Below are 25,828 nucleotides of genomic sequence, written 5' to 3' on the forward strand. Positions count from 1 at the left end.
AGAACAGATTTCAGTGTCATTTTGTTTTTGTTTTGAGAAAGCTAACAAACCAAAACCAACCAAATGAAAGCAGGAAAAAATGGAACTAACTCACCCCAGCAGGTTCCTTTTGTTTCTCTTCAGGTTGCTGTTTAGCTTGAGAATCAGCTGGCTGTCAATAACAACACAGATATATTAGGAAATATTTAATTGTTAAGAGGTTCTCCACTCAATGATTTTTAGTTTGTTTTACTTAACATATGTAATATTCATTTGTTTCGCTAGACCAGGGGTCAGCAACCTGAGCCTTCAGAGCCGCATGTGGCTCTTTGAGGGGTCGCTTGTGGCTCCAAGCGCTGCCACTGCTGACTCCAGGTGCAGCTCCAGAGGCTGCCGCCGCTTAAACAAAAAACTAAATTCAGTTGCATCCGTTGAACGAACTGACTTTAATTTAGTAACATGTGGTATGAACAGAGACATCAACTACCTCATGCATTACAAGGATTGCTTCCCTTTGTTTCATGCTGGTGATTATCTCAGACAGGACAATGAACATCCCCCCTTCCTTCTATCCTATTTGAGTTGTCAATTTTTATTGCCTTTCCCCCCCCATTTTCATCCTCTGTACTTATGTCAGTCTGTATTGTAAATGAAATTGATTTGAAGAAGTGGGTCTGTCCCACAAAAGCTCGTTACCAAATAAATCATTTTGTTAGGTCTTTAAAACTCTACATTTCTGCTGCTTTGACTTTAATTTAGTGGTTTAAGCAGAGGCAGCCAGAGCTGCTCAGACATCAGGGCAGGGCAGAGAGCCCTGGATGGGAAAGCCAGCTGGGCAGGGAGCCACTCCACGTGTGCAGAAGTCTAAGTCGGCATTAAAGCTGCAGGGAGCAGCGGCCAAGCCTACCCCTGCCAGAGCCATTCAGCTGTGCCAAGAAGGAGGCAGCAGCAGCCAGCTGTGGGGGGTGGGGGGGCAGAGCAGCTGTGGCAGAACTATGCACTGAGGTGAGTTAAGTCTGGGGAAAGGTGGGGAGGGGGGGAGTTCAGAGGGATTAAGTCTGGGGGCAGGGAGGGGTTGGGGTTCCAGGGGGTTAAGCTTGGGTGAAGGAGGTGGGAGGTTGCAGCTCAGAGGGGTTAAGCCTGGGGGTGGTAAAGCCTGGAAATGGGGGTAACAACTTCCTAACTGGCACAACTGTTGTTTGTGCACTGTTCTTAAAACAGGGGTGATAAAAAGCACGGTTTGATGTTATTTATTCAGGACTCCTATTCACATGCACTGCAGCTCTTGAAGGACTGATTTTATAACTGAATTTGGAAAAAATGGCTTTTCTCGTGATTCTGGTTGCAGACCCCTGTGCTAGACAATTTATAGACACAGGAAATTATTTTCTGAGTGTCAGGGCTGCACAAAGAAAGGAAGATACAATTTCTGCTCAGATTGCATGCACCCCAAGGCCACAATCACATGAACACTTATCAGTATAGGACTTCATACACTAGCAAAGGGAAAGCCACATCTGGAAGTAGTTGTAGCCAGGCATTAAACACAAATAAGCCTTTCAAGAGGCCATAAAAATACGTTTTTTATTTACAACTAGTGTGTATACATTCTGGTTTCTTTTTTCATAGTGACAAATTTTCCTTTAACGTCTAAAGTAACCTCAAGGTAAGGCACAGTTCACACTCAGCTGCCAAATGCATCGATGTACCCAGGTGCCACATGAGAAAAAGTACAGTTGGGGTTTGTGGAAATGAATGTTTTCTTTGTTCATTCATTGTTCAAAGTTTGAGAGAAAACATCTTGGCAGAATCTGTAGGTATGGTAGGCCTGTAACACTAATAAATGTATTGATCAGGTTTTGTGGGTAAGACAGTTCCTCAGATTCTGTAAGTAGGGGTGTTGTCTTTCTTTGTAAAGGTATATTTTCAGCTTGGACAGATATAAAAATGGGCTGAAGCTCTGCATAGTTCGACAAAAAATGGAATAATTTTCCTTTGTTTTCACTTTACATTTTTGGGGGTTTTTAAACTAGTTTTCAGGTTCCTTCCCCTGCCTATGAAGAAGAGAGAAAAGAAATAAGAAATAACAACCCTAACCCTTTAAGAAACATGGTATTTACTAGGCAGAGAGGGCTACCTATTCCTCTCCCAAGGACATCTCTGCTGGAGAGCAAGCAGAAGAAGCCTATAATATATCACTGGGAATTCTGAGACAGCCATGCAGCAGCCCAGACTCTGCATCAAGTTCTATGAGCACCTCCTTTCCCTCAGGATCAGTGATGTCAGCTTTCTTGGTTCCTTCTCACCGAAACATACCCTAAAAGGTGCAGGTGAATTTAATGCTAGTTTTTGCTTAGAAATCTGGTGATGGGGGGATGCCCAAGAGTGTCTGCTCCCTGGAAACAAGCCATGCCCATGCTTAGCCCAACATTCTGAGCACCAGTTCCTACTTCATCTACATGCAGGTTGTTTTCTTCACCCATATAAGAGGGTGGGAACATCTGGTCCAGTAGTGGCAGAAGATTTAGCTCACATTTATTGACTTCCCTCAGGAAGAACAATGAGCAATGATTCTATAAAAATAGTAGCTTACCTTTGAGGACTGTGCTGCTTTTCCAGGTTCTGTTTTTACAGTCTGTGTGGTCAAAAATATATAAGAAAGCACAGTGAGAACAAAAGACCAAAAAGCAGCTTAGTTCCTTTTAATAATGATTATGTTTTAAAATATACTGCATATTTTATACACACATAAATACGCAAGTATATTTGAATTATAAGTAAAGCCCTCATCCTCCAATTTCAATGGAGACAGGGGCCTGTTCATGCATTATAAGTTACTGCCAAAACACAGCACATAAACACTCACACATATAGACACTCAGACATTCTTCATGTGTTCTGTTTCACTTGGGCCATGAAATAAGAAAACTGAGCAAAGTAACTAATAAATCCAATTTCCCAAATGTAAAAGTTGTTTCAGCTACATCAAAATATTCCCATGAATCACCTAAATGCAAAGTACAAAAAGTGTAATCACAATGTCTTGGATATACAAGGTTATGAGTTCCCACAACAAATAAAACAATGTGGTTACCATCAGAAAAGTTACTGAATATAGCAGCTTCTACATTCAATCTGCTTATCAGTTTCCTAACAGTCAACATTTCACTTTTATAAAGGGCATTTCAGCGAGGGTGCACTGTATATACCTGGTATATGTATGTATGCACGCACACATATTCTGATACATACACACACTTAATCCCATCAATCTAGTATGTCAGTCATCGAAGCAAGTACAGTAGGGTCTCAACATCTGCGAGGGTTCAGTGTTGTGAAAGCTTGCAAATATGGGAAAGCTACAGCCGCCAGCACTCCCTGCCTGGAGCTCCAGCTGCAGACGCTCCTGCCCAGAGTCCTGGCGAGGTCGCAGCTGCCAGTGCTCCCCACCCAAGGCCCCAGCTGCTGGCACTCCCCACCTGGGGCCCCAGGGAAGCGGCCCCATCTGGCGCTCCCAACCCTGGAGCCCTGAATGATTGAATTCAAGAACCTGAATTTCGTGAATGTGGGAACATTACTGTATCCTAGTCTTCCAAGTCTTATGGTCCAAGAAGACTACATATGTTTGTGCAGAGATGAAGCTAGAAACTCTCTTCTAGTGTTATTACCCTATCAAACAGCTGTTTGGCACAAGCTGCCTTTAGCCGACAGTTGGTGCAATAAGGAAATGCAACAGACATGAAGGAATTTATTTTTGATGATTGCTCTGCAAGGCCCATAAGAAAGACTGCATTGTGAATAAGCTTGATAAATGGAAGACAAACTGAAGATTATTAGTTCATGGGGGAAGAGATAAGTGGTGAAAACATGCTGCTGCTGTGACTGCAGATAGACAGAGAGACAATTGTGTATCACCTGAACCTTGTTTCTCTTCCTTTTGTGAGGCTGCTGTCCACTGGTCTGGGTATGGCTTGAAGTAGCCTGGTATTAAAGTACAAATTCAGGGATTTTTTTAAAAAAAATGCATATCCCAAGAAACGCAGTATGTCTTGGCAGAAAACCAGAAGAAGCAGTATGTTTTTGCCATTTATGTTTGTACATGAAAACAGCTATATTGAAAGTGAGATATCCGTTACAGAGAGTTCCATTTAAACCTCTACGCTGCTCACTTTACCAATATTGTTATTACTAGCCTTATGTGGATTATTTTCTTATAGTGCAATAGTAAGTTCTTTGAATCTAAGTGTACATTCACTGGATGGTTTATGCTTTAAACTTTATGGTGGGGGTTAATATATTTTTTAAAATTAACAATAAAGCAGACTTATTCAAAGTACAAATAGCATCAGATGTGTATCAGTTTGACTTAGGAAACAAAATCCCTGTTTCTGTTTGCAAATGCAATTTCAGATCTTCTTGCCTGTTTAGACCGTGTGAGTGGGTAATAAAGGAATATATCAAGATCTTGCTTTCAGAATTCATCAGGGAAGTGGTCGGGCAACGTGAAAGAACAGTGAGATGTACGCAATCTAGGAGGAAGGGTTGGGGGGAGAGGAACTGAAAATTGGACACTAGCTTTGTCTGTCATTCAACAAAGAAGTTGCATTTTAAAACAGCTGCCCTTGTAGACATAAAAAGGCTTTCTAGGATCTGGAGGACAGCTCCTCCTATCTGGTGATGTTTATTTAACAGTTTATACACCTTCATGGTATCCCCTCTTCAGACTTCTTTTACTGTCGGCTAGGTTTCTTGATCAGAGATACAATGATTCATCATGGGTCCATAAACATGAATTCCAAGTGAAACCCCTCGAATAAAACTGTCCTCGTTCCTTAGCTCTTCACATCCTCTTAGCAGCACATCCATGGCCTGCTCACCTCCTCCCTCCACAAAAACCACAGTACTCTCTTTCTCCCCTCTTGATTTCAGTTACCCACCCACCCAACCTTCACACAAGGCCTTGAGGTTCACCCACCATAGTAACCCCATGAAGCATAAATCCTTAGCCCTGACACAGCTGCGGCAGCAGCTCCTACTGGAACAGGGTGAAGCACTTTTTGGGAAGGGAATCTGAAATTCAACCTTGAAGGCAAAGAGGGAGCAGAACTGGGTCTTCACTGTTTAGAGTGAAGGGAAGAGGTGAGAAAGAACTAAAATGGGCCTCTGAAGGGCAGGGCAAGGGCACAGACAATGAATGAGAAGCAAGTCACTGAGAATGGTGTGTGGACAAAGAGGAAAGCCCTAAGAACAGCAAATGCCATTTGACATTCCAGGCCTCCTACTCCCTAGTAACTTTGTTTTCTTCCTAGGAAACTCTTTTATATGTCCCAACTCCCCTTCAGAGGAAATGTGAATTGTAATGAGCTATTAAGGGGCCACGCAAGATACCACCACTTCTCCATTTGTAAAGACAGGCCAGTAAATTCTTGCAAGGCCTCTATGCTCAAGTGTCCTCAAGCGTTGCAGGGCTGGTATGTATGCCCTTCTACTGCAGTTAGGTTTTTCCCCCCCCGAAGACATGCTTATTTTGAATCTATTAATAGAGAAGCAGCTACATTGTCTATTAATAGCTGGCTAGCTGATTGCCAGCATGTAGATAACTCCACATCTAAAGAGGATATTCACTCTGATGCCGGTTCATAATTAAATCTATCATTATCAGGAAATATCTTAAAATTAGTGACTGACAGACAAACAACAAATCTCTAAATTTATAAGTCATGATGATGCAGGATTAGACAATGGTTTAATAATTGTCTAGTTTATGGTCAGAAGCATAGTAGCTAAGTCTTGTGGATTGTATGTCTACATAAAGATTCATTAACTAGATATTTCGACATCCATTATAGCTATGACTGCTAGAAGACCTAAGTCACACACATCCTTGAGGAATTATACCATACCACTATTTGCACTGGCAGAGGTTGCACACAGGAAATGGAGAACGATGCCTTTACCAAGAAATATTTTTATATTCAGGTAGTTGGTGATTTTAGAGGTGCTACAAATCTGAATTTGTTTATTTGTAGGAGACTGGCAAAGGAATCAGACTGCATACTAAATCAGAATGTTGAAGTGGATTCTCCCTTAATCTTAATAAACATAAACAGACTGATAGTGGACTTTGACCTCAAAGCAACATCACCAAATTTAGGAATACCAGTCTGGCCTTAGATTCAAATATGTATAACATTAGAAAAATCCCTGTTTATATCTGATCTGGTCTGGAAAGCTGATAAGGTATTTAAGTGAGCAACAATCCTGTTCTGGAGTACAGGCTTTTTGTTAGTTTCAATATTTTGATCCTGAGCAAGAATATATAACATAGGCAGAGAGCAGGGAAAACATTTTTTATATTATGATAGTGACCAAAAAGTCCAAATCTGGATTAAGGTCCTTTTCTATAAAGGCATAAAACAAAACAGTCCTTTGTGCCAAGGAACATGCAACTTTATTTAAGACACGTAATGTAAAAAGCAGAAAGGAAGGATAACAGTAGAGAGGAGTGATAGTATCATTAATGAAAACATAGGCTTGTCTACACTAGCTCCCTACTTCGAAGGGCGCGTGGTAAGTAGAGTGTTGGGACTTCATGATGCAAATTCCCCCTGCAGAAACTTCGAAGTGTTAAACTTTGAAGTGGAGGCTCGCGTCTAGCCGCGGCTCACCCGCCAGTACTTCGAAGTGCCTGGGCAACTCACCAGTACTTTGAAGTTCCCGGAGTACTTCAAAGTTTGACACTTTGAAATTGCTGCAGGGGGATTTGCTTAATGAAGTCCTGCATATGCACCGCAGCACTTCATTAATAAACTCCCAACACCCTAATTACCATGCACCCTTCGAAGTAGGGAGCTAGTGTAGACAAGCCCCACGTGTTTTCCCATTGACTTATTAAGGCCCAAATCCTGCATTAGGACTATTCATATGGAACTATACACATGAATAAAAGTCCCACCTGTAATTAATCAGGGTCTGTGTTTTTCCTCAGAGGTTCTTGGTCAGCTAAAATGTTATATTTATATTAATTAATTTTATCCATGAATGCCAAAGTGATTTTCATAAAAAAGACAAGTGTCTTTATCACTGTTTTGTAGATGTGGAAATTAAGGTACTGAAAAGTGTCAAAATCATTTAAGGAGTTAGAGACAGAATCTTAAGTAAAATAAAGGCCCCTGGACTCACAAACTGCCAGGATTCGTTCCTTAGGACTGCATACCTTTTTGTCAGTGGATTTCATATCCGGTGCTTTGGTTGTAATAGTAGAAGGGGGCTGTGTCTGGAAAAAAAAAAAAATCAAAACATTACCTCAAAACAACTTTTACTTTTACTTGAGATGTTAGATGAATATTAATACAGATGTTTCTCTTGTGCAACTGTCACGGCTTGTTATAATTCAAGCTAAAATTCAGTTTCAGGTTTGGAGACTAGGCCTATCACTTTGATTCTGATTCTCTGGCATGCTGAAGGACAGCATACTCATACTGGGCTTCTCTGTGTGTGGCTATATATATATATATATATATATGCCCCCAAGATATACTGCAGTAAAAGCCTCTTCTCCAAAGTACGCTGAAAACAATTTCTAACTGAATATTGAAGAATCCTGCTCTCCAATACCGAAACATAAATGGATGTTAATATATATGTACATACACACTAATTAGGGTTCTTACATACTTGAATGTGCTTGTTCACAGACATTCAACCTCTTGGATTTAGTAGGTTGCCAAAAATAACATTTAATATATACTCTCACATTTACAGATTTGTAGGCTCTTTTTTGCTGGGATCTTTTACACTAGTTTTTGCTATCCTGGAAGTATTTATGTATGTTTGTGGGTCCCTAATCAGCCTCCGTTGCCTCCCCCATGGCCACTCTGCTTCTGTTATGCTGCAGAAAGCTGCTTCCTGCTCTTCCCCACTGCCGTACTCCACCACCAAGGCAGCAACTCACAACTGTCTCTCTCCCAGCAAGACAGCAGCTTGATTAATGATCCTCCTGCAGAGAAGCGAGCTGCTGCTGAGTGTTCAGGTGAACCCTGGCAGAGCTTCACACAGCCTGCCTGACGCTTTGCAAAAGGCTCCGCTTGCAGCTGTCAGCAGGAGAGGCTGGGGGACACTGTGGTTAGAGAAGCAGGAAGGTTTCACACTCTATGCAGCCCTCCCTGCTCCCACCAGAGGGGGCCAACAGGGAGCAGTGTATGACAAGTCAAGGAAACAGGAAAAGCAACACAGACCAGGAGGGTTGGTAGTGCCACATTCAACCAGCAGAGTGCACTGTGTGACAGCCATGCCCTACCACGCTGAATTTAGGTCACATTCTTCTATTTTTAAAAAAGTAATTTTTATCTCCCCTGTATAAAAGGCTCACACAGAAGCGGAAAAACAGTACCGGATATAATTTCACTGTTTATAACACAGTGTGTCATCACAGTGTATAAAGTAAGCATACTGAGTATGTGTGCAACTATATTTCTGCTAGAAATGAAACAAATGCATACACTCACTTTTATTAAGGCAACAAGGAAGCTTTGCTACACACTTAACCATTAAAAGCATGCTTGCACTGCACTCCTTTCTTGTATCCTGGACATACCGTATTTATAACATGTCTACTTTCTCCAGATATACTTTGTATGCAACATACAACTGACCCTCTAAATACGGAGGTGTTCTGCAAACTGCAGGTAAAACAAATATCCATTTTTCTCTCAAGAGGAGTGGATTAATAAAAATGTGAATGCTGAAAACAAAAAGGCATCATAACCAATAATCTATTGTCAACCTTGACTACTATGTTTGGTTCTCTGGCTTAAATATTGAGTCTGTTCTGGTATGGCTATGATCTGAAGAAGTGGGTCTGTCCCATGAAAGCCCATCACCTAATAAATTATTTTGTTAGTCTTTAAAGTGCTACTGGACTGCTTTTTTGTTTTCACAATACATAACGATTTCTACCTGGAGGTTGAAACAAATATTCCTTTTGACAACCTCGTCTATCTCAGGTAACAGATAAACTCCAGGAGACAGGTCTCAATGTTTTCTTTTACAACACAATTCCCTTAGGCAGAATCAGATTACATACACAAAATCATCAGAGTTCTTGCCATATGACTAACCAGTATCTGTGCTACCCGGTCTCATAATATTTGCTCACGCTGTCATGAAGTAATGACGCACACTAAGAGATGAGCACAACACCACATTCACATCATCACTACATATCTGAGGTCTGAAGCCACCTTTTTCACACTTGCAATACAGTGACAGAGCAGCTGAAATACATGCAATAAGAATCATTCACAACTTAGTCTTTTTTAAGCACTAACTATGCCCACAATGTAATTTGTGCTAATAGCTGACAACATAAAAGTGCCTCTCCCGAAAGCGATCTGTGTAATGAGACTATCCTCAAACCCAAGCAAATTCCCAAACAAAAGCTACTGTTTCTCTCTGTTGTCAAACACTTCACAGAACAGTTTCACTTAGCATTGTGAAGGTCTACTATTAAATTAGGACAGAGATGAAAGGGTTAAGAAAAAAGAAGCCTGAAAAACCGTTTTGGTTCTGGTGCATCAGCTACTATGTGGATGTACTAGCCATTCTCCCTGACAAGACCTGAGCATGGTCTGCGTGCAAACCAGACTGTGTCTCAAGCCCCTGAGGAAGAGTTGTTCCCCTGCTGCAGCTGCCCTGCTCTATGGAGTAGCACGGAAGGAGTAAAAGAGTATTTTTTCTATGATCTTTCAGGTCTTTATGGTCACAGTGAACCTGAGATACACTGAAGCAGCATTCCAGCTCTGGTCCCCAGAGTTTGAGGATCCCTTTAATGTGCACCACAGGGCAGTGGAGGGAGGATTTGTTTTCCCCGCTCCCAAGCCTTGCAGCACATGAGGGCTTGACAAAACGTGCCCACCCCGCACTCTCAATGTGTTAGCACAAGAAAGCAAGTTAATAAATAAATAGGTAGAAGAAGTGTCATGCTTGGTTGGTTGGTATCTGCTAAACCCCCTATAAAAGAAACTGGCTGTTTAATGGATGATGAGTTTTGGATTCACTGTTTTTGACGGTCATGGCTATGTCAATGTGAATTAGCCAACAAAATGCTGTCATTCTTCACTTACCACTGTATTCTTCATTTACCACAATGCGAGTGTACAGAACAGATCAAGTTTTGTTCTCTCATGCATGTCAGACTTATAGATAAATATTAAAATGTTGCTTAGTAACTGGCACAACAGCTGACTCATTCATAGCTCAAGTAGAACTTGGAGAGGCTTAAACTTGTTTGAGGGCACACCCTGCTATAGTAGGAGAATAAAGAACTCTCAGCCTGTATCCAACAGGACACACTGGAAAGATCAGAGAGTCAAAGATACATGGTTAACACAAAACTGTGACTGTATTAGCTTCAGAACATTACTGTTATCACAGCTTACAAATAAGTAGTCAGAAGCAGACACATCAAAGTGTGCGCCATGTGCTTATTTAGCATGTAATTCTGCTTTCACTTACACCCAGGCAAATGTACTGATTTTCAGTTACGACTGTGTATCTGAGGGCCGGGCAGTGCTTCTGGAGATGTTTTTCAACCCCTATGGCATCTTAGCTAGGGCTCTGTCACAGACTCATTGAGTGGCTTCAGGCATGTTGTACCTCTTGTGTCCATTTTACAGTCAGCCTGAGGTACAATAGCCACTTCCAAGGCTACTGTGAAAATTAATGGGTTGATTAGTTAATTTGAATTATGTATCAAAAGTACAAAATGCTATGAACTGGAATTTTCACTCCACCTGAATGGATGGAAGTGATAAACACCTGGGGGACAACCCTAAGCTGCCTCCACCTCACCTTCCCAGGGATGTAGGGAAACATTTCAATGTGTGAGAACAGGCCAAGAATCAGACCCAGAAACAGCTGCCATGCACAGCTTTATGCCCAAACCTATGTGAATTCCCAAAATAAACTTCATGCTTAGTCAGCATCAGGTTTCCTTACACACACAATTCCTACGGACTTCAGTTATGTTGCTGGGTAGTGGAACGTATAATCAAGACACAAAGTTCAGCCCACATTTGTTCAAAAGCTTTTTTAAAAAGTGGCATGCAGGCAATGTAGATATGCAGGGGTTGAACTCTGAATCAAATGCCATTATCCTGGAATGGTCTCTCATCTGGTTCCCTCAACTGCTAACGTGGCTCCCTGCCCCAAGTCAGCCACAAAGCAGACATAATCATGTAACATAAGAATTACAAATAGTGATCCCTCGAAATGTGCAATTTTGTGTTGCACTTAATTTGCATTAACGCGACTTAAGCGCAATTCAAAATCCCATTCCCCCCGGCCCTGGCTCAAATGCCCCAGTTTAAACCCCACACGTAGCTCTAGCTCATCCCCCATGGACAGCTGTAGCTCACCCCCAGCCCCATACAGCTGTGGCTCACCTCACCTCTCCTCCCCCACAGCTCCCGTTCAACCCCCGCCAAGGCTCCAGATCAAGCCCCCTGGCCCAGGCTCACTCTCCCGCTACAGCCAGTTCCAGCTTCACCTTTCCCTCTCCCATGCCTAGCTCACACCTCTCCCACACTGCACATGTAGCTCTGGCTCAACCCCCGCCACAGGGCCACACGGCCCTGGCTCAACTCCACCCCCCACCCCCTCTGCAGCCCTAACCCACCCCAAGCTTAACCCTCCTTGCCCCCCTCCCACAGCCCCAACCCACCACCAGGGCTTAAATTCTCCCCAACTGCCCCCGCCCCCAGCCCCAGGACTTACCTTTCAAAAGGAGCTCTGGGTGCTTCTGCTGATTCCCCGGCTGCAGAACATGCATTCCGCCAGGGAAAAAAAGCTGCCCCCAACTTACGCAAAACTCAAGTTACACGAGGGTGAGTGGGAACATAACCCTTGTGTAACTTGAGGGACTCCTGTATAACAAATTGCACTCATAGTTTCAGAAACAATCCAGGATCATCCTGTCTCACGCTGTGATTGCAGTTCTTGCACATCAACTAGTAACGTTAGTTGAACACATTTTAAAAACCCTGGAGAAAAAGGATGCCTCTCTCTTTAAATTAAAACAAGCTGGTTAATGAGTGAATACATACACGGTGGGAGAACACAAGGGAAGTGATCATCCCTCCACATACACAACATCGATAAGACCATTACCAAAATGCAGTGTCCAGCTATGGAACACACACTTCAAGAAGTGCTGTGGAAATACTGGAGAAAATTGCAAGGAGGACCACAACAATAATCCAGGGGCTGGAAAATAAATCGTACGACATGAGGGTTTCGGGAGCTCAGCTTATTCAGTTATATCTTTGAGAGATGTCTGATCACCACATACAGGTACTTACAGATGGTAAGATAGCTGAATGTGTGTTTTGGCAGGGACAATAAGGAGAGGGGCAGGGTAGCATCAAGCCTGGCTGACAAAGACATAAAAAGCTCTAATGGCTTAATGTAGAAGTTAGGAAACTGAATCTTACTTCAAGGTTGAATTTATCCAGCAGCGTGGGTAATTAAACATTCCAGACAACTTAAGAGGTAGTGGACTACCAACGCTTGGTGACCTTAAAATGCAATTAGATCACTTTCTAAAATATACACTGTAATTTAGGGAGAAATTTTATAGCTTGTGTGTGCTGGGGTTTGGCCTGGGAGGTTGTGCTGGTCGCATCTGACTTTGGAATCTGTGAATCTGCAATCTCCGTTCATTGGCCATGGGGAGACCAGGATAGACAGCACTGACAATACACTTCTAAAACCTGTAGTTCTTCATTAAGACAATGATTATACTCTTATTTCATGCTTCAGACAATCACCTGCAGCAATCAGGAAGGTTCCCCCACCCAACACACATCCCCAACCTCATCCCCCTCCCCCCCAAGAGCACACAATAGGCAGGATGTATTCTTTGTGAGGGGAGTGGCTGTCTTCTTCTTCACCATACACTGAAACACAGCAGGAGACGCGAGACTGGACAGGATAGACCAATGTTCTCAGTTTGTTCAGAAAATCCTCTTTTTCGATACATAGCTGATGTGCATTGCTTACGTGCCCAGGATCCTGCTCACCAAACTAGGGATCTGGAAGGAATTTTCTTCCTAGTCAGATTGACAGAGAACTTGGGTTCGTTTATTGTTCACCTTTCTCTGAAATATTCAGTGTGATACACAGTCCGGGATCATGCAAACATACCTTCCATCCCTCTGGTGCACAGCTGAGACTCCTGAGGACTGAAATACTTTTACCTAACTAAAATCATTTAGCTTGGGATGGGGGTAGCTGGGTGAAATGTAATAGCCTGTGATCTAATAACGTCAAAGAGACATTAAGGGTACAAGAGCAAACTATTCCACTGCACAGAAAAGGAAGTACGGCAAGAGACCACCACCACCCTGACACAATCAGGAGACCCTGAATAATCTAACACACAAAAAGTGGAAATTAGGTCAAATAACAAAGGATAACTATAAACAAATGATATAAGTATGCAGGGGCAAATCATCATGATCCATTCCTTGTCATGGTGAAGTAGCTTCAGCACTCTCTCAGGAGTGCGACACGGGGGCCTATTGTCACCTGTCCTGTTCTTGATCACAATGGACTGGATTATGAACAGGACAGCAGACACTTTTCAAACAGATAGAGGACATGGATTTTTGCTGATGATGTTGCCCTCCTTTCACACCAACATGAGAGCATGGAAGAAAAGGTCACAACACTTGGCAAAACGGCGTCAAGGACTGGACCGAGCACCAACAAGGAAAAGACCAAGACAATGAGGATTAATCAGTCCGGTAACACCATCATCACACTGGGAGAGGATCACCTGGAAGATATGGAGCTGTTCACCTACTTGGGGAGTATTATGGGCATAGACAGAGGAACAAATAAGGATCAGTGCCAGTATAGTGAAAGCAACAGCTGCATTCAAGACTCTCCACCCCATATGGAGTTCACATATAATATCTGCAAAGACAAAACTGCGGACCTTCAATACAAATGCCTTCTTCTATGGATGCGAAACCTGGCACACTAAAAAGTCTTCAAATCACGAGCTACAGACATTCATAAGCAGATGCCTGAGATACATCCTTCATATCAAATGGCAAGATTTCATCACAAATGAGGAGCTTTGGAACAGAGCATCACAAGAACCACTTGAGGTTCAAATCAAGAGAAGGAAGTGGGGATGGCTAGGCCACATACTCAGAAAACCATCATCCAGTATAGTCCATCAAGCTCTCACATGGAATCCACAAGGAAAACACAAAAGACGAAGGCCTCAGACAATGTGGAGATCTACTGAGACCGAAGGACAACAACATGGATACGCCTGGAGCCAGCTAGAAGTTTTGTCCCCAGACAGAATGAAGTGAAGGACACTTGTTGATGACAAGGGTTTAAGTCAAGTAAGACATGTGGGGCAGAATTAAAAAGGTGAAGGCACAAAACAAGTTCAACTAGCTAGAGATATAAAATAACAAGGCAGCATTCTACCAATAAACTAGGTGCAAGAAGACAACCAAGGAGAGGGTAGGCCGATTACTGAATAAAGAGGGGAAAACAACAAAAAATGTGGAAGTGGCAGAGGTGCTTAATCACTTAGTTTCAGTTTTCACCAAGACAGAGATGGTGATGATTGGATGCCTAGCAAATTGAAAGTCAGAAAAAATGGGGTAGGTTCAGAAATTAAAATAGGAAAGCAAGTTAAAATTTACTTAGAAAAGGTATGTGACTTCTAGGATGCATTTTGTCAGACCCTGGTGTAGCCAGGCATCAACCCCCCCTTTGGGCTTTTCTTCTTCTCCCCCCCACTGGGAGAGACAGAGAGAGAGAGAGACACAGAGGGAGACAGGCAGCCTTTGATGCCCTGGGAATGCAGGTGTGCTGTCTCACCCAGACTCTCTACCATACACAGAAACCAGACAGTCAATGGGCTAGCTAATGGCCACCCTTCTGGCTGATATCGGTAATTGACACGCCTGATCACTGCCCCAGGAAAAACGGGGAACCTCCGCCCATCACCTCCAAAGGTGCCCAACTGTCCACAATTCACAGGTGCAAATTAAGCCTTGCACCTTCCCTGGGAAACCTGGGGTTCAAACACATTCCTCTCCAATTGGCCACTTGAGACCAGGAAGAAGCCTACTTGACCAAAGGGGTATAAAGAGGGGTTTGGCAGCCCACCCCCTTTGAGCTCCAATCACCTACACCTGCTGGCCAGGTCCGGTATTGACTCCCGAGACTGGGGACGCCTGGTTCGTATCTACTTCTTCCCGAAGGATTGAGAGAAAGATTCTGGGTCACACCGGATCTATGAGGCAGGGGGTAAGAATTACACCTGTATTACACTTCCTTCCTATAGGAATTGAGGGAAAGACCCTGGTTCCACCAGGTCTAAGAGGCAGGGGGTGAAAATCACACCTGCAATGTGCCTTTCTTGTGTACACATTAATTGTATTAGTTTAAGCTAGCTAGTCTGTCTAAAACTTTAAAGTTAAATTGTGTTGTTGCCCCTTTAAAAACTGCGGATACTAACTGTTTTTGGCTACAAACTGCTAAAAATCATCCTGTCACTCAAACTTGGCGGCCATCTTGGTTTCATTCATAAAATTGGGCGGTCAGTTTAAAAACCCCTTTTACTGGCGGCAGCCGCTTTTGTTGTAAAATCACTGCCAGCGGTTTTCCTATTAACTGCTGCTAAAGTTATAAAACAAATTCACAATTGTTGTACTTTAATCATTTGTCTTAGTTAAATTGTTTCTATCTTTGTATAAATAAAAAGTAACTGTTAAAGCCTCTAATAAGCGTAATTTTCCTCTTGCTGCTGTACCCGAACTAAACGCAAACCAAAGAACCCAGCCTGCCCTGGCTGCTTAGCGTAGCTGCTGGTGCGGCATCACCCCCTTTGCCCCACCAGACCTTTAGCTGGCACCTGGGCATCGGCTCGCACCTGGTAACTTGAATATTCAAGGAGCTCATTGAGGAGGTATCATCTCTGAAAAGTCATAGCAGACCAGAGAGATTCCTGAAGGCTACAAAAAGGACAAAAATACATGCCTCGATCATAAAAAAAAGGGAAACGAGGACAACCCAGGAACTACAAACTAGTCAGTTTAACTTCTGTGCCAGAGAAAAAAATGAGCAAATAATTATGAATCCATTTGCAAACATCTGGGAGATAATAAAGGTGATAACAATCTGCATGGAGTTGTCAAGAAAAAAAGTCATGTCAAGTCAACCTGATTGCTTTCTCTGATAGTGTAACAAGCCGTGAGGTTAAGGGGAAGTGGCAATGTGGCATACCTGGGTTTTAGTAAAACATTTGATAAAGTCTTGCGCGACCTTCGAAATACAACCCAGATGGTGTCACTATAAGGTGAGTGTATAACTGGTTGGATAGCCCTGCCTGCTGACCCTGGGCAATTTAACCCCTCCTCCCACAGACATCCTCTCCAAATGGCAGACACCCCAACCATCTTATGGATGGAATGACCCTCACACCCAGGTCAGCCTGCAGGACCTTTGGTGGAATGGAACCAGCAGCAGGGTTCACCCCCCACCAAACCCCCTTAAGCACCACACAGAAGCAGAGTTGCAAAGCAATCTGCTGCACTCCACCACTATCTCCCAATCTCAAGGGAGGGTGGCTGAGGGAAGGAGCGTGATAGAGGGAAGAGCAGGGGCTGGAACTGGGGAAGGGTACAGACACCCACCCAGAGCGTCTTACTTGCCAGCATCTGGGAACCGGGTGGACTGTAGGACTGCTCAGGCTGCAGATGGCTCCCAGGCCATGAGTTTGGAGACCCCTGATTCAGGCCGTCAGAGAAGTAATTTCTGTTATAAACCTAGCAAATCTGGCAAAACTCGGAACTGTCAGTCGATGTTCACAAGGACCACAGATACTTCAATTTAGAGACTGGATTTTTTGCAGTGGGGCAGGAGAATGTTACCACTGAGGTAACAGCACATGTTCTACGTGAGAAGAAAAATCTGGTAGCACAGACAAAAGACAATCAACAAGGCTGCAGAAGCCCTGACTACCTTCCCAGAATTTGAAGAGAAAAATAGCAAACAAAATACAGCAATAAAGGGAAATGACTTTTGCTGCTACTTCAGCAACTATGATTAGACATGGTATTATTAGCACAATCCTAACTTCGTTCATTATTTTTAAAAGTGCTTATTTGGAGTCATGCTCTAAAACCTTGCAAATGAGATCCTAAAACACAGGAATTACCACATCTGATCAGACCAATGGTTTATCTAGTTCAGTAACTTGCCTCAGCAGTGGTCAGCACTAAGAACTTCTACAAAATATGTACAAAACCCAGCAACACACAAAAGGTCTGTTGCTTTGTTGGCTTTATCAATTTAAAGACACTTAAGACTATTTCAAAATTAAGTCTGACATTTAATGTTTTATTTAAATTTTGCAAAAGTATTTAATGCATACACAAACATTATATATGCACTCAAACACTTTTTTTCTAATTCATACTCAGATATAGAAAATATTTTAAAAAAGAATCGACTCACTTCTACACAGCCTTTACATAGTACTACCAATGGCTCAACACACTATCAATATTAATTACATTAATTCTCAACACTTTGTGTTCTGTTACTATCCCCATTTAAACATGGGGAAACTGAGATAGAGCCAAGAGTGACTTGCTCAAGTTACAGCTCAGGATCTCCTGACTGACACACATAGTCATTTCTCCAGAGCACACTACCTACTACACTACAACACCTTTGAAATCTGATAAAAGAGTGACATTTAAGATCTCTATATTTTGGAGGGCTCTATCATGCCCCATACAACTGTCTACCCACAGGGGGATTTGAAATTTCAGCGTTTTGTAGGGCAGGGCAGGGCAACATATGCAGTACCCCCTACAGGAGAAGCACAGAGTTACCTCAAACTCACAACTTCACAGACCTTCCAGAGGTACAAGGTTATCTGTACAAAGGCTCTGTACCTTCACATTGAACATTTGCTCCTCTCAGCAATAGCTGTTCTGCAAAAACACTACTGTCAGAGGCCCCTTGTGGCCACTTTCACACAATGCAGGAATAGTTCCTGAGTGCAGAAAGGAAAGCATGGACAGGGTCAGATTCAACACTACTTTACTGCGGGTGGGGGGACAACTCTTTTTTTGACAAAGGTGAAGTCAGTAGGCTACGGAAAATCTGTTTCCTCCACAATCCACAACTTTTTTTGTCTTCACAGAAACAAAGGCTTCCTGGAAGAAATTGCTAATTTTGTGGCATCATCTTATTGCATACATTTTTGCTTTCTGCGTCCCACTCCCTCGATCTAGGACTTTTCCTGATTTCAGTTTTTCAAAAATTGAAAAATCTCTTCCGAGACATTTGCCAAGTAAAACTGGTCATTTCATCTGCTCTTTCCAGTTCTACTGTAGCTTCTGAACAATGAAGTTCTAGTTATGGGGAGCTCTCGCAGCAAGAACATACACTCTGATGGCCAATCATTTCCAACTGCAAGTCATATCTAACTTGGAGAATGGTGCTTATTCACAACTGACTGTGACTCAAATGTAGTGTTTTGTATCAGCTGTCGACAGGACAACCGATACCACCTTAGATCCACCCCAAATTTGCATATACCTGAAAAACAGAGGAACTACCTACTTTAGGAAGAAAGAAAACTCTCTTCTGCCTGAGCACAATTTAGTTGGAATATTTATAAGTAACACCCGATACTGATCAAACAAATATATTTCTCCTTTCTATTTATTTGTTCAAAGCCATTTTGCTATTCCCCACATACGATCAGGTAAGCCCCAGTGCTACAATTAACTCTGTGGGGGTGGACTGGTGAACTCATGCACAATCCCAGGATGGGGGTGAGGATGCCCAGGCAGGAGCAGAGCTGTTGGCCCAGGACTGAATCCTGCTTTGGGCATAGGTCCTACACGTGCTCCCTTCAGCATCACTGTGCACTAACCACGTCACAAACGAAGACAGCTGGGAATAACTGGTTTATTTAAAACACTACACTTAGAACACAAACATAAAATCCAGGTGTCTTAATGAGATCTGGCATGAGGCTAGAAACCAAAATAGAAGTGGGGGTTCAAAACAGCCCTACTGAGACCCCCTGTCCAGGGAAGGGTAGGTAAATGCCTTGCAGATGAGGAAAAGGAAGAAGGAGCAATGGGACGGTACTGCAGAGGGACCCAGTAAGTGGCAGCCTTCCTTCTTCTATTCTGGAACACAATGCCCTGCGTGAGGTGAATGGATGGAGGACGAGGTGATGCAGGTCCACAAGGGTAAGACTGTTGAGAGCTGCTGCTCTCAACCTAAACAAACTGACTCTTTCACTAGCAGTCGCTAGGACTGTGGCTGGCCTAGAAGGTCTAACAATCTGCAGTCGCCCTAGCACCCACTGGCTTCTCTGCTCAGACAGCCTCCAGCTGTTGTGCTAGCATCACCTTGTGCTGGTGGTCCGTACACAGAGAGCCCTGATGGCCAGGTGTCCTCCCTCCGAGAGCTCTCTAGTTAATGGACAAATTAGGGTCATGTGACCCATCTTCTCTGCCTTTCCTATTTCCCTGCCTCTTCTCCTTTTCCCCCACCCTCTTTCTAAACAGCACAGGGTGACCAACATCCAGTGGCCATCTTGGGGAGGGGAAACAAAGCAGAGGCCATAAAAACCTTCGCCTACAGGGCATGTTACCCACCTTCCTGTGTTATTTCTGTGGGTCTTTAACATAGCAAGAAGAAAATGTGATTGTAAGGCCATAAAAACTGGCATGGAGAGGAAGGGGTAGGTGTGTTACCTGTAGCTATTTTTTTTTTTTTAAATGTGCAACCTTAGCTAGATTTCGAATTGACAGTATCCTTTCAGTATGCAAAGCTTCAGCACAGGCCAATATGATCAATGGCGAAATTCAGCTTGATCCAGATAGCCAGCACATGCACTTCAGCCACAAAGAAGAAGTGCAACAGGCCTTCAGCTAGTCCTTTGCAGAGGACTTAATTTCACCTTGGCTTCTTAGGCAATTACTTATTTAATATGCCAAATATCTGTGTTATGGATAGACAACAGACTATTTCTGTTGAGAAAGCTACATTTCATTTTATCCAGAAGACAGGCTGAGAAGCCAGTAATTTTTATAATAAAGGCATTTCCTCTCTATGCCCACAATGTGATGGAAAATAAAGTTCTTAATAATGCCATAGAACGAAGCTGATTAAGTTCACCCTCAAGCACCTCTGTGCTAGGTAAACTTGTTTTCACTCCTTCAAAGTAGACAACGGAGAGGTGGATATAACACAGCCACTGTAAAAAAGCCTCATACAGAGCAGGAGCCTGTTTTCTCATTATTGCTTTTTATTTTGGGTTTCAAACCAAGCAAAGGAATTTTTGGTATTAAATCAGTGGTTTTATTTACAATAAATATACAATAAAATGAATAACTCTTAAGAAATATTCAGCATAACCTACTCTAAAATCTACACAATAAATCTCATTTGTATTACTATGGAAATAATAACAAACAATGTAATGACTGTGTTTCTGTTTCTTCTGGATGTATCAAGCAAGAACTTATTCTGAAAATGTGTGTTATTATGAATCAATATGTAAACAGCCTTCAAAATTCTTCTGTACAGACCACCAGACCCTGACTGTGCAGTATTCGGTACATTTGACAGTATATTAAACTTTGCATTCATGCGTCAAAAATATGGGCTTATAACAAAAAGGCAGTTTAAAAGGGGCATAGTTTGGAAGGAGAGCGCTGCCCCTCCCAGCTGCAAGCCTCAGGCAGGCACATAATACACCTTCCCCTTCCCCCACCACAGGGTGAGTTGAATACAGTCTCCTGAATACAGAACCCCAACTATGCTTATGGTTACTAGGAAGAAAGAAACTGAACATAGAGCAATTCTGATGTTGACGACAATCCTTGCCCTTCTCTACCTCTTTTAGAATTTAGCTTATGTTTTATAAACCGCCTATTCTGTAACTTTGTCCCCAAAACAAATCAAACAAGCAGGCTCATTATCTAATAAATAAATTTTTTCATTCTTTAAGGTGGTACTTAATCTGCAGATCTGAAGAAGTGGGTCTGCCGCACGAAAGCTCATCACCTAATAGATCATTTTGTTAGTCCATAAAGTGCTTGCTTGTTTTGGTAGAATGCAGACGAACATCACTACCCAAAACAAATACTCAGAAACACACACAGAATACAAGCAGTCCTGTACCACCTTAAAGACTGACAAATTTATTTATTAGATAATGAGCCTGCTTGTTGTTTTGTGAAGCTACACACTAACACTGCTACCCCTCTGAGACTATTTACCATACACAGAATACAAACAGCCTTCCTATTCTGGAAAAAACAAAAAAAACTGTCCCCTTGCTAGCTGTAAGCAATGTGGACACGGAAGACAGTTTTAGAAACAAGTCACAGTGTAATCAGCCAGTTTGGGAATGCTCCCCCAACCCAAATGAAAGGAATATCTCTTAAATTGTTGAGTTCAGCAGCTCCCTCCACGCACTGCTAGAAGGAAAAAAAGAAACTCTCTTATGTAATTAGCCTAAAGCTGAGATAAGAAAGAAAAACAAGTCAGAACTAGTACTCACTTTGTACAGTCAATTTATATTCCGACTTCCAGTTAATTGTAGCACAAAAGCCTTATGACAGTCCAGTTTGACAGAATTGTTTTTGTTTCAGCAGCTATACGCTCACGTCCTTGGTTTCAGTTTTAATGAAATCCTGGCCAACCCCCTTTTTCACTTGAGAATGACACAGCCAATTCTAACACCACAGAGGAGGATCCTTCTCCCAGCAGACTCAGTTGCTCCACCTCTCTATTAGGTTGTTGTTGGGTGTGGATTTTTCAGTGTATAAACAACCACTCTCTCTGTAAAGACTTCCCACAGCTAACGTAACTAATGCATAGTGCAAAAAGAAAAGGCTTCCTGTAGAAATACATATATTTGTGTTATCACTGGTTTATCATACACAACGACAACAGGTAAAACTCAATCCTGATTTCTAGCTAACTACTGAAATCAATCAATCAAGCTGCATCAGGAATGATTTGAGCTCTCTGTATTTATACAAATTCAAAATGCTCAATTTTCCCTTCTTAAAACAATCTCTGCATCTCTGCACAGCACCTGTCCCCATCTACTACAATGGTTTCTCAGCAACAGGGCTTAGTGGAGGAATCCAATGCAGTCTAATTCACCATATACACTTAATAAATAGCAATTACTGCTATTGTAGTTAGTCTCGGGGTAGCGGTATTAGTCTGTAGCGTCACAAAAAAAACAAGCAGCCCTTTATCATCTTAAAGACTAACAATTTTTATTGTTGAGAGCTTTAAATTATTCCAATTGAGAGATCCAAGATGGTTAAATCAGAGGCAGGGGAGGACTACACTGTCTTAATCAGCTAGGAGTGAAAGTGGGAAGAGAGAGAACTAGGGGGCTGTATGGGAGATGAAACAGTGAGAAAATGGTTAAGGCCAAGTGTACTCTGGGCATATGGACTACCCGTCACCAGCAAATCGGAGAGAATGGATTTGTTTAATGACTATACAGTAGTTCTGAAACAAGTCATGCACCTGTATGCAAAATTCCAAATCTGAACTCATGTCCCTCAGCCTCACAGCAGTTTTCCGAATACTACTTGATTAAAAACTACACGTAGGCTGTGTCTACACTACCTCCCTATTTCGAAGGGAGAATGGTAAGTAGGGTGTCAGGTGATTATTAATGAAGTGCTGTGCTGCATATGAGGCACTTCATTAAGCTAATTCTCCTCCGCGGCAACTTCAAAGTGCCGGCTTGGGTGTAACCATAGCTAACCCACCGATACTTCAAAGTGCCTGGGCAACTTCAAAGTCCCTTTACCCCTCCGCAGCACTTCATTAATAACCTCCCGACACCGTACTTTCCATTCTCCCTTCGAAGTAGGGAGGCAGTGGAGACAAGCCTGTGGTCAGTGTAAGATCCCTGGGCTATGAGTGGTTGTCACTATAAATGTTAAGTATAATCAATCCATCTGCTGTACACCATTTTGGGAGTTTGAAAAGATTATTAGGATACAAGGAAAACAACAATATGCTACTTTTTAATTTCAAACGTGTAACTGGCTGGCCTTCCTGTTTAGAAACGTCTATACTGCAATTAGCTCTTACTCTCAGATTACAGTGGTGGAGTCCTAAATTGAATAATAGGAAAAACTACGGTAAGTTGCTAGGAGGGTGGGGAACCAATGGAATGAGTTATCTAGGAAAGTGGTAGAATCTCCATTCTTAGAGGTTTTTAGGGCCAGGCTTGAGACAGCCCTTGCTGGGATGTTTTAGTTGGGGGCTGGTCCTGCTCTGAGCAGGAGGTTAGCTTAGACAACCTCCTGCGGTCTCTTCCAACCCTAAATCCATGAGTCAGGTCCATGGGCTCAAGCTAAGAGACTATTTAATTGTAGAGCAGATCTGCTGGCTTGGGCTGCAGCCCACCCTCAGAGACCCACCCACCTCACAGGGCCCAGACATCCAAAAGACAGTTAGACAGCCCCTTAGCCCAAGCTCCATGAGCCTAAACTTAGTGGCATGGGCCAGCTGTGGGTTAACTGCAATTCAGACATACCTTCACAGGCCAGAGGCCTGCTGGAGTTGGCCAATGCCATATCATTAGGACTATACGGTATTCATGGGATGTGGTTTAATAACTAGAACCAGTTGCATATAGAGAAGTTCATTCTCCTGTTCTAGCAGCAGGAAGATAAGAGTGTCAACCTACAGAGGCTATTAGTAGTGAGAATGTTCTAGTAGTAACACTCCTATCAAAACAAAACAGCAGTCCAGTAGCACTTTAAAGACTAACACATTATTCTGTTAGTCTTTAAAGTGCAACTGGACTGCTTTTTTGTTTTGAACATTCTAATAGAAAACTGAGTTAGGGCCTGGAGTTTAGGCCTGACTTAAAGGGAATTTAAGAATTTCCATTTTGAATACTTTATGTGAATAGATCCAGTGCAAGGAAAGAGGGCTGCTGAATTTGAAAACAGTTTCTTTTGTTAATTTAACCCAGAGCGCCCTGAAAAGTGGAAAAGATGCAGCAATGTGCCTTCAAACCTAAGGGAGTAGTGTGAGGCATATTGGGGCAAAACACCCAAAAGGATAAGCCAAAGACAGTGTTGTTTTTTGCCACTTCATACAGAATTCCCATACTGAACAATTAAATAGCAATACATTATTGTTATTTAAATACTACACAAGAGAAGCATGAGAGCCTGTTGTTTTGCTCTCAGCAGTCATGTGCCCCCTTCTTCCACATGAGAAGGTGATCATCTCTAGTATTTGCAGCAACAACTTACGATTTTATGTAGAGACAGCTGTTCCATGCAGGAACACAATTTCCACCACTCTACTATTCACACAGCATTAGTATTTGGCAGTGTTCCCTCTCTCCGTCCTAAACACCTTTACTCTGCTGCTAGAATGCTGTGTCCAGTTCCGGTGTCCTAAGTCTAACAAAGAAGGTTGGTACCCTGGAGCAGATTCGAAGAGCCACAAGAACGAGTAAAGGACTGGGAAAACATGCCTTACAATGATATGCTCAGGATGCAAAATCTATTTAGCTTACCAAAGAGAAGGTAAAGCAGTTGCTTGGTGAAAGTACATGAAGAACAAATGTGTGATAATGTGCTTTCTATCTAGCAGGGACAGTTATATTAGGAAGCTGAAGCTACACACATTTAGAATGGAAATAAGGTGAAAATTTTAACTGTTTCAATAGTTTAATCTACCAAGGATCATGGTGGAATCTCCATCACTGGCAATTTTTAAGTCAAGGCTGGGATTTTTTTTTTTTTTTTTTTTAAAAAGATATTGTCTAATTTGAACAGGAATTATTCATGGAGAGTTCTGGTCCTTGGATGATACAGGAGGTAAAACTATATGGACCACAGTGGTCCCTTATGGCCTTGAAATGTATGAACAGAGGGAGCATAAAATCGACATGATTTTTGCCATTTTCACTGTTTACCAGAGACCAGGTCCCTGTAGTCTATAGTCACATTACTTGCTGAAGAATTTCATCTCTTGCCTCAGGAGTGTGCTCCACAATATAAACATTCTTTATTTGTATTTATTTTAAACATTTCTAGCCCTTATGCTTGCAAAAAAGGCCTTCAGAATAAGATCTGAAGCCATGATGTTTTCTGCAGTCTATGGACAGACTGAATCAACAGTTCTGACAAGTGCTAATTGCCCCCATCCACATCATTTGTGCATTATGTCTGAAATCTAAAGATAATAATTTAAACATCAGCAGTGTTGTTTTGTTGCTGATAAACTTAGCAGTAACAGCTAACTAATGTATTTACACTACAATTCCAATCCACTTCATGCAATTATTCAGAGGCAAGAAGACCAAGTTAATACTCCATCTAGTTATTTCTTCTCTCCTGACAACTTTTGCCTGTACAAAAATGTACTGAATACAACAACTTCAAAATAAGATAGCCAAGTGCAACAACTGAATTTAATACTAAAACCAAATCAAGGGACACAGTGTTCATCATTTTTGAGAAACATTCTTTTTTAATTTATTTGAACCTTTCACAAAATTTCCAGTCTGCTGCTCAAAAACAAGAAGCCTGCCAAATTATATTAGTTCAGGGGACCACAGCAACAGTTAACAGAAAACTTTAAGTAACAGTGAAAAGACTCTGGACAGTTTCATGGGCAGATGCTCAGCAAGTTAGCAGCTGCAACACTGAAGCTGCCTTTGGACTCAAGAAAACACCACTGGCATTGGCTTTGCTTATTCAAAAGGTTACAAATG

General features: G+C 42.3%; 1 protein-coding gene across 9 annotated transcripts in view; it reads right to left on the bottom strand.

Moving 5' to 3' along the window:
- The window catches only part of CAST (calpastatin), a 116,762-nt gene that overhangs the window by 41,025 nt on the left and 49,909 nt on the right, over window positions 1–25,828 (bottom strand). For 7 of the 9 annotated variants that reach the window (XM_074995307.1, XM_074995308.1, XM_074995310.1 and 4 more), the window contains exons 4-7: window positions 7,196–7,255; window positions 3,895–3,960; window positions 2,573–2,614; window positions 95–151 (exon numbers count right to left, since the gene is read on the bottom strand). In XM_074995307.1, coding sequence (XP_074851408.1) covers window positions 95–151; window positions 2,573–2,614; window positions 3,895–3,960; window positions 7,196–7,255 — 225 coding nt within the window. The remainder of the gene's footprint in view (window positions 1–94; window positions 152–2,572; window positions 2,615–3,894; window positions 3,961–7,195; window positions 7,256–25,828) is intronic. The other 2 variants (XM_074995304.1, XM_074995309.1) reach the window with 2 other exon arrangements.

This window comes from Carettochelys insculpta, chromosome 5 (assembly GCF_033958435.1).
Source record: "Carettochelys insculpta isolate YL-2023 chromosome 5, ASM3395843v1, whole genome shotgun sequence".
Taxonomy (NCBI): domain Eukaryota; kingdom Metazoa; phylum Chordata; order Testudines; family Carettochelyidae; genus Carettochelys; species Carettochelys insculpta.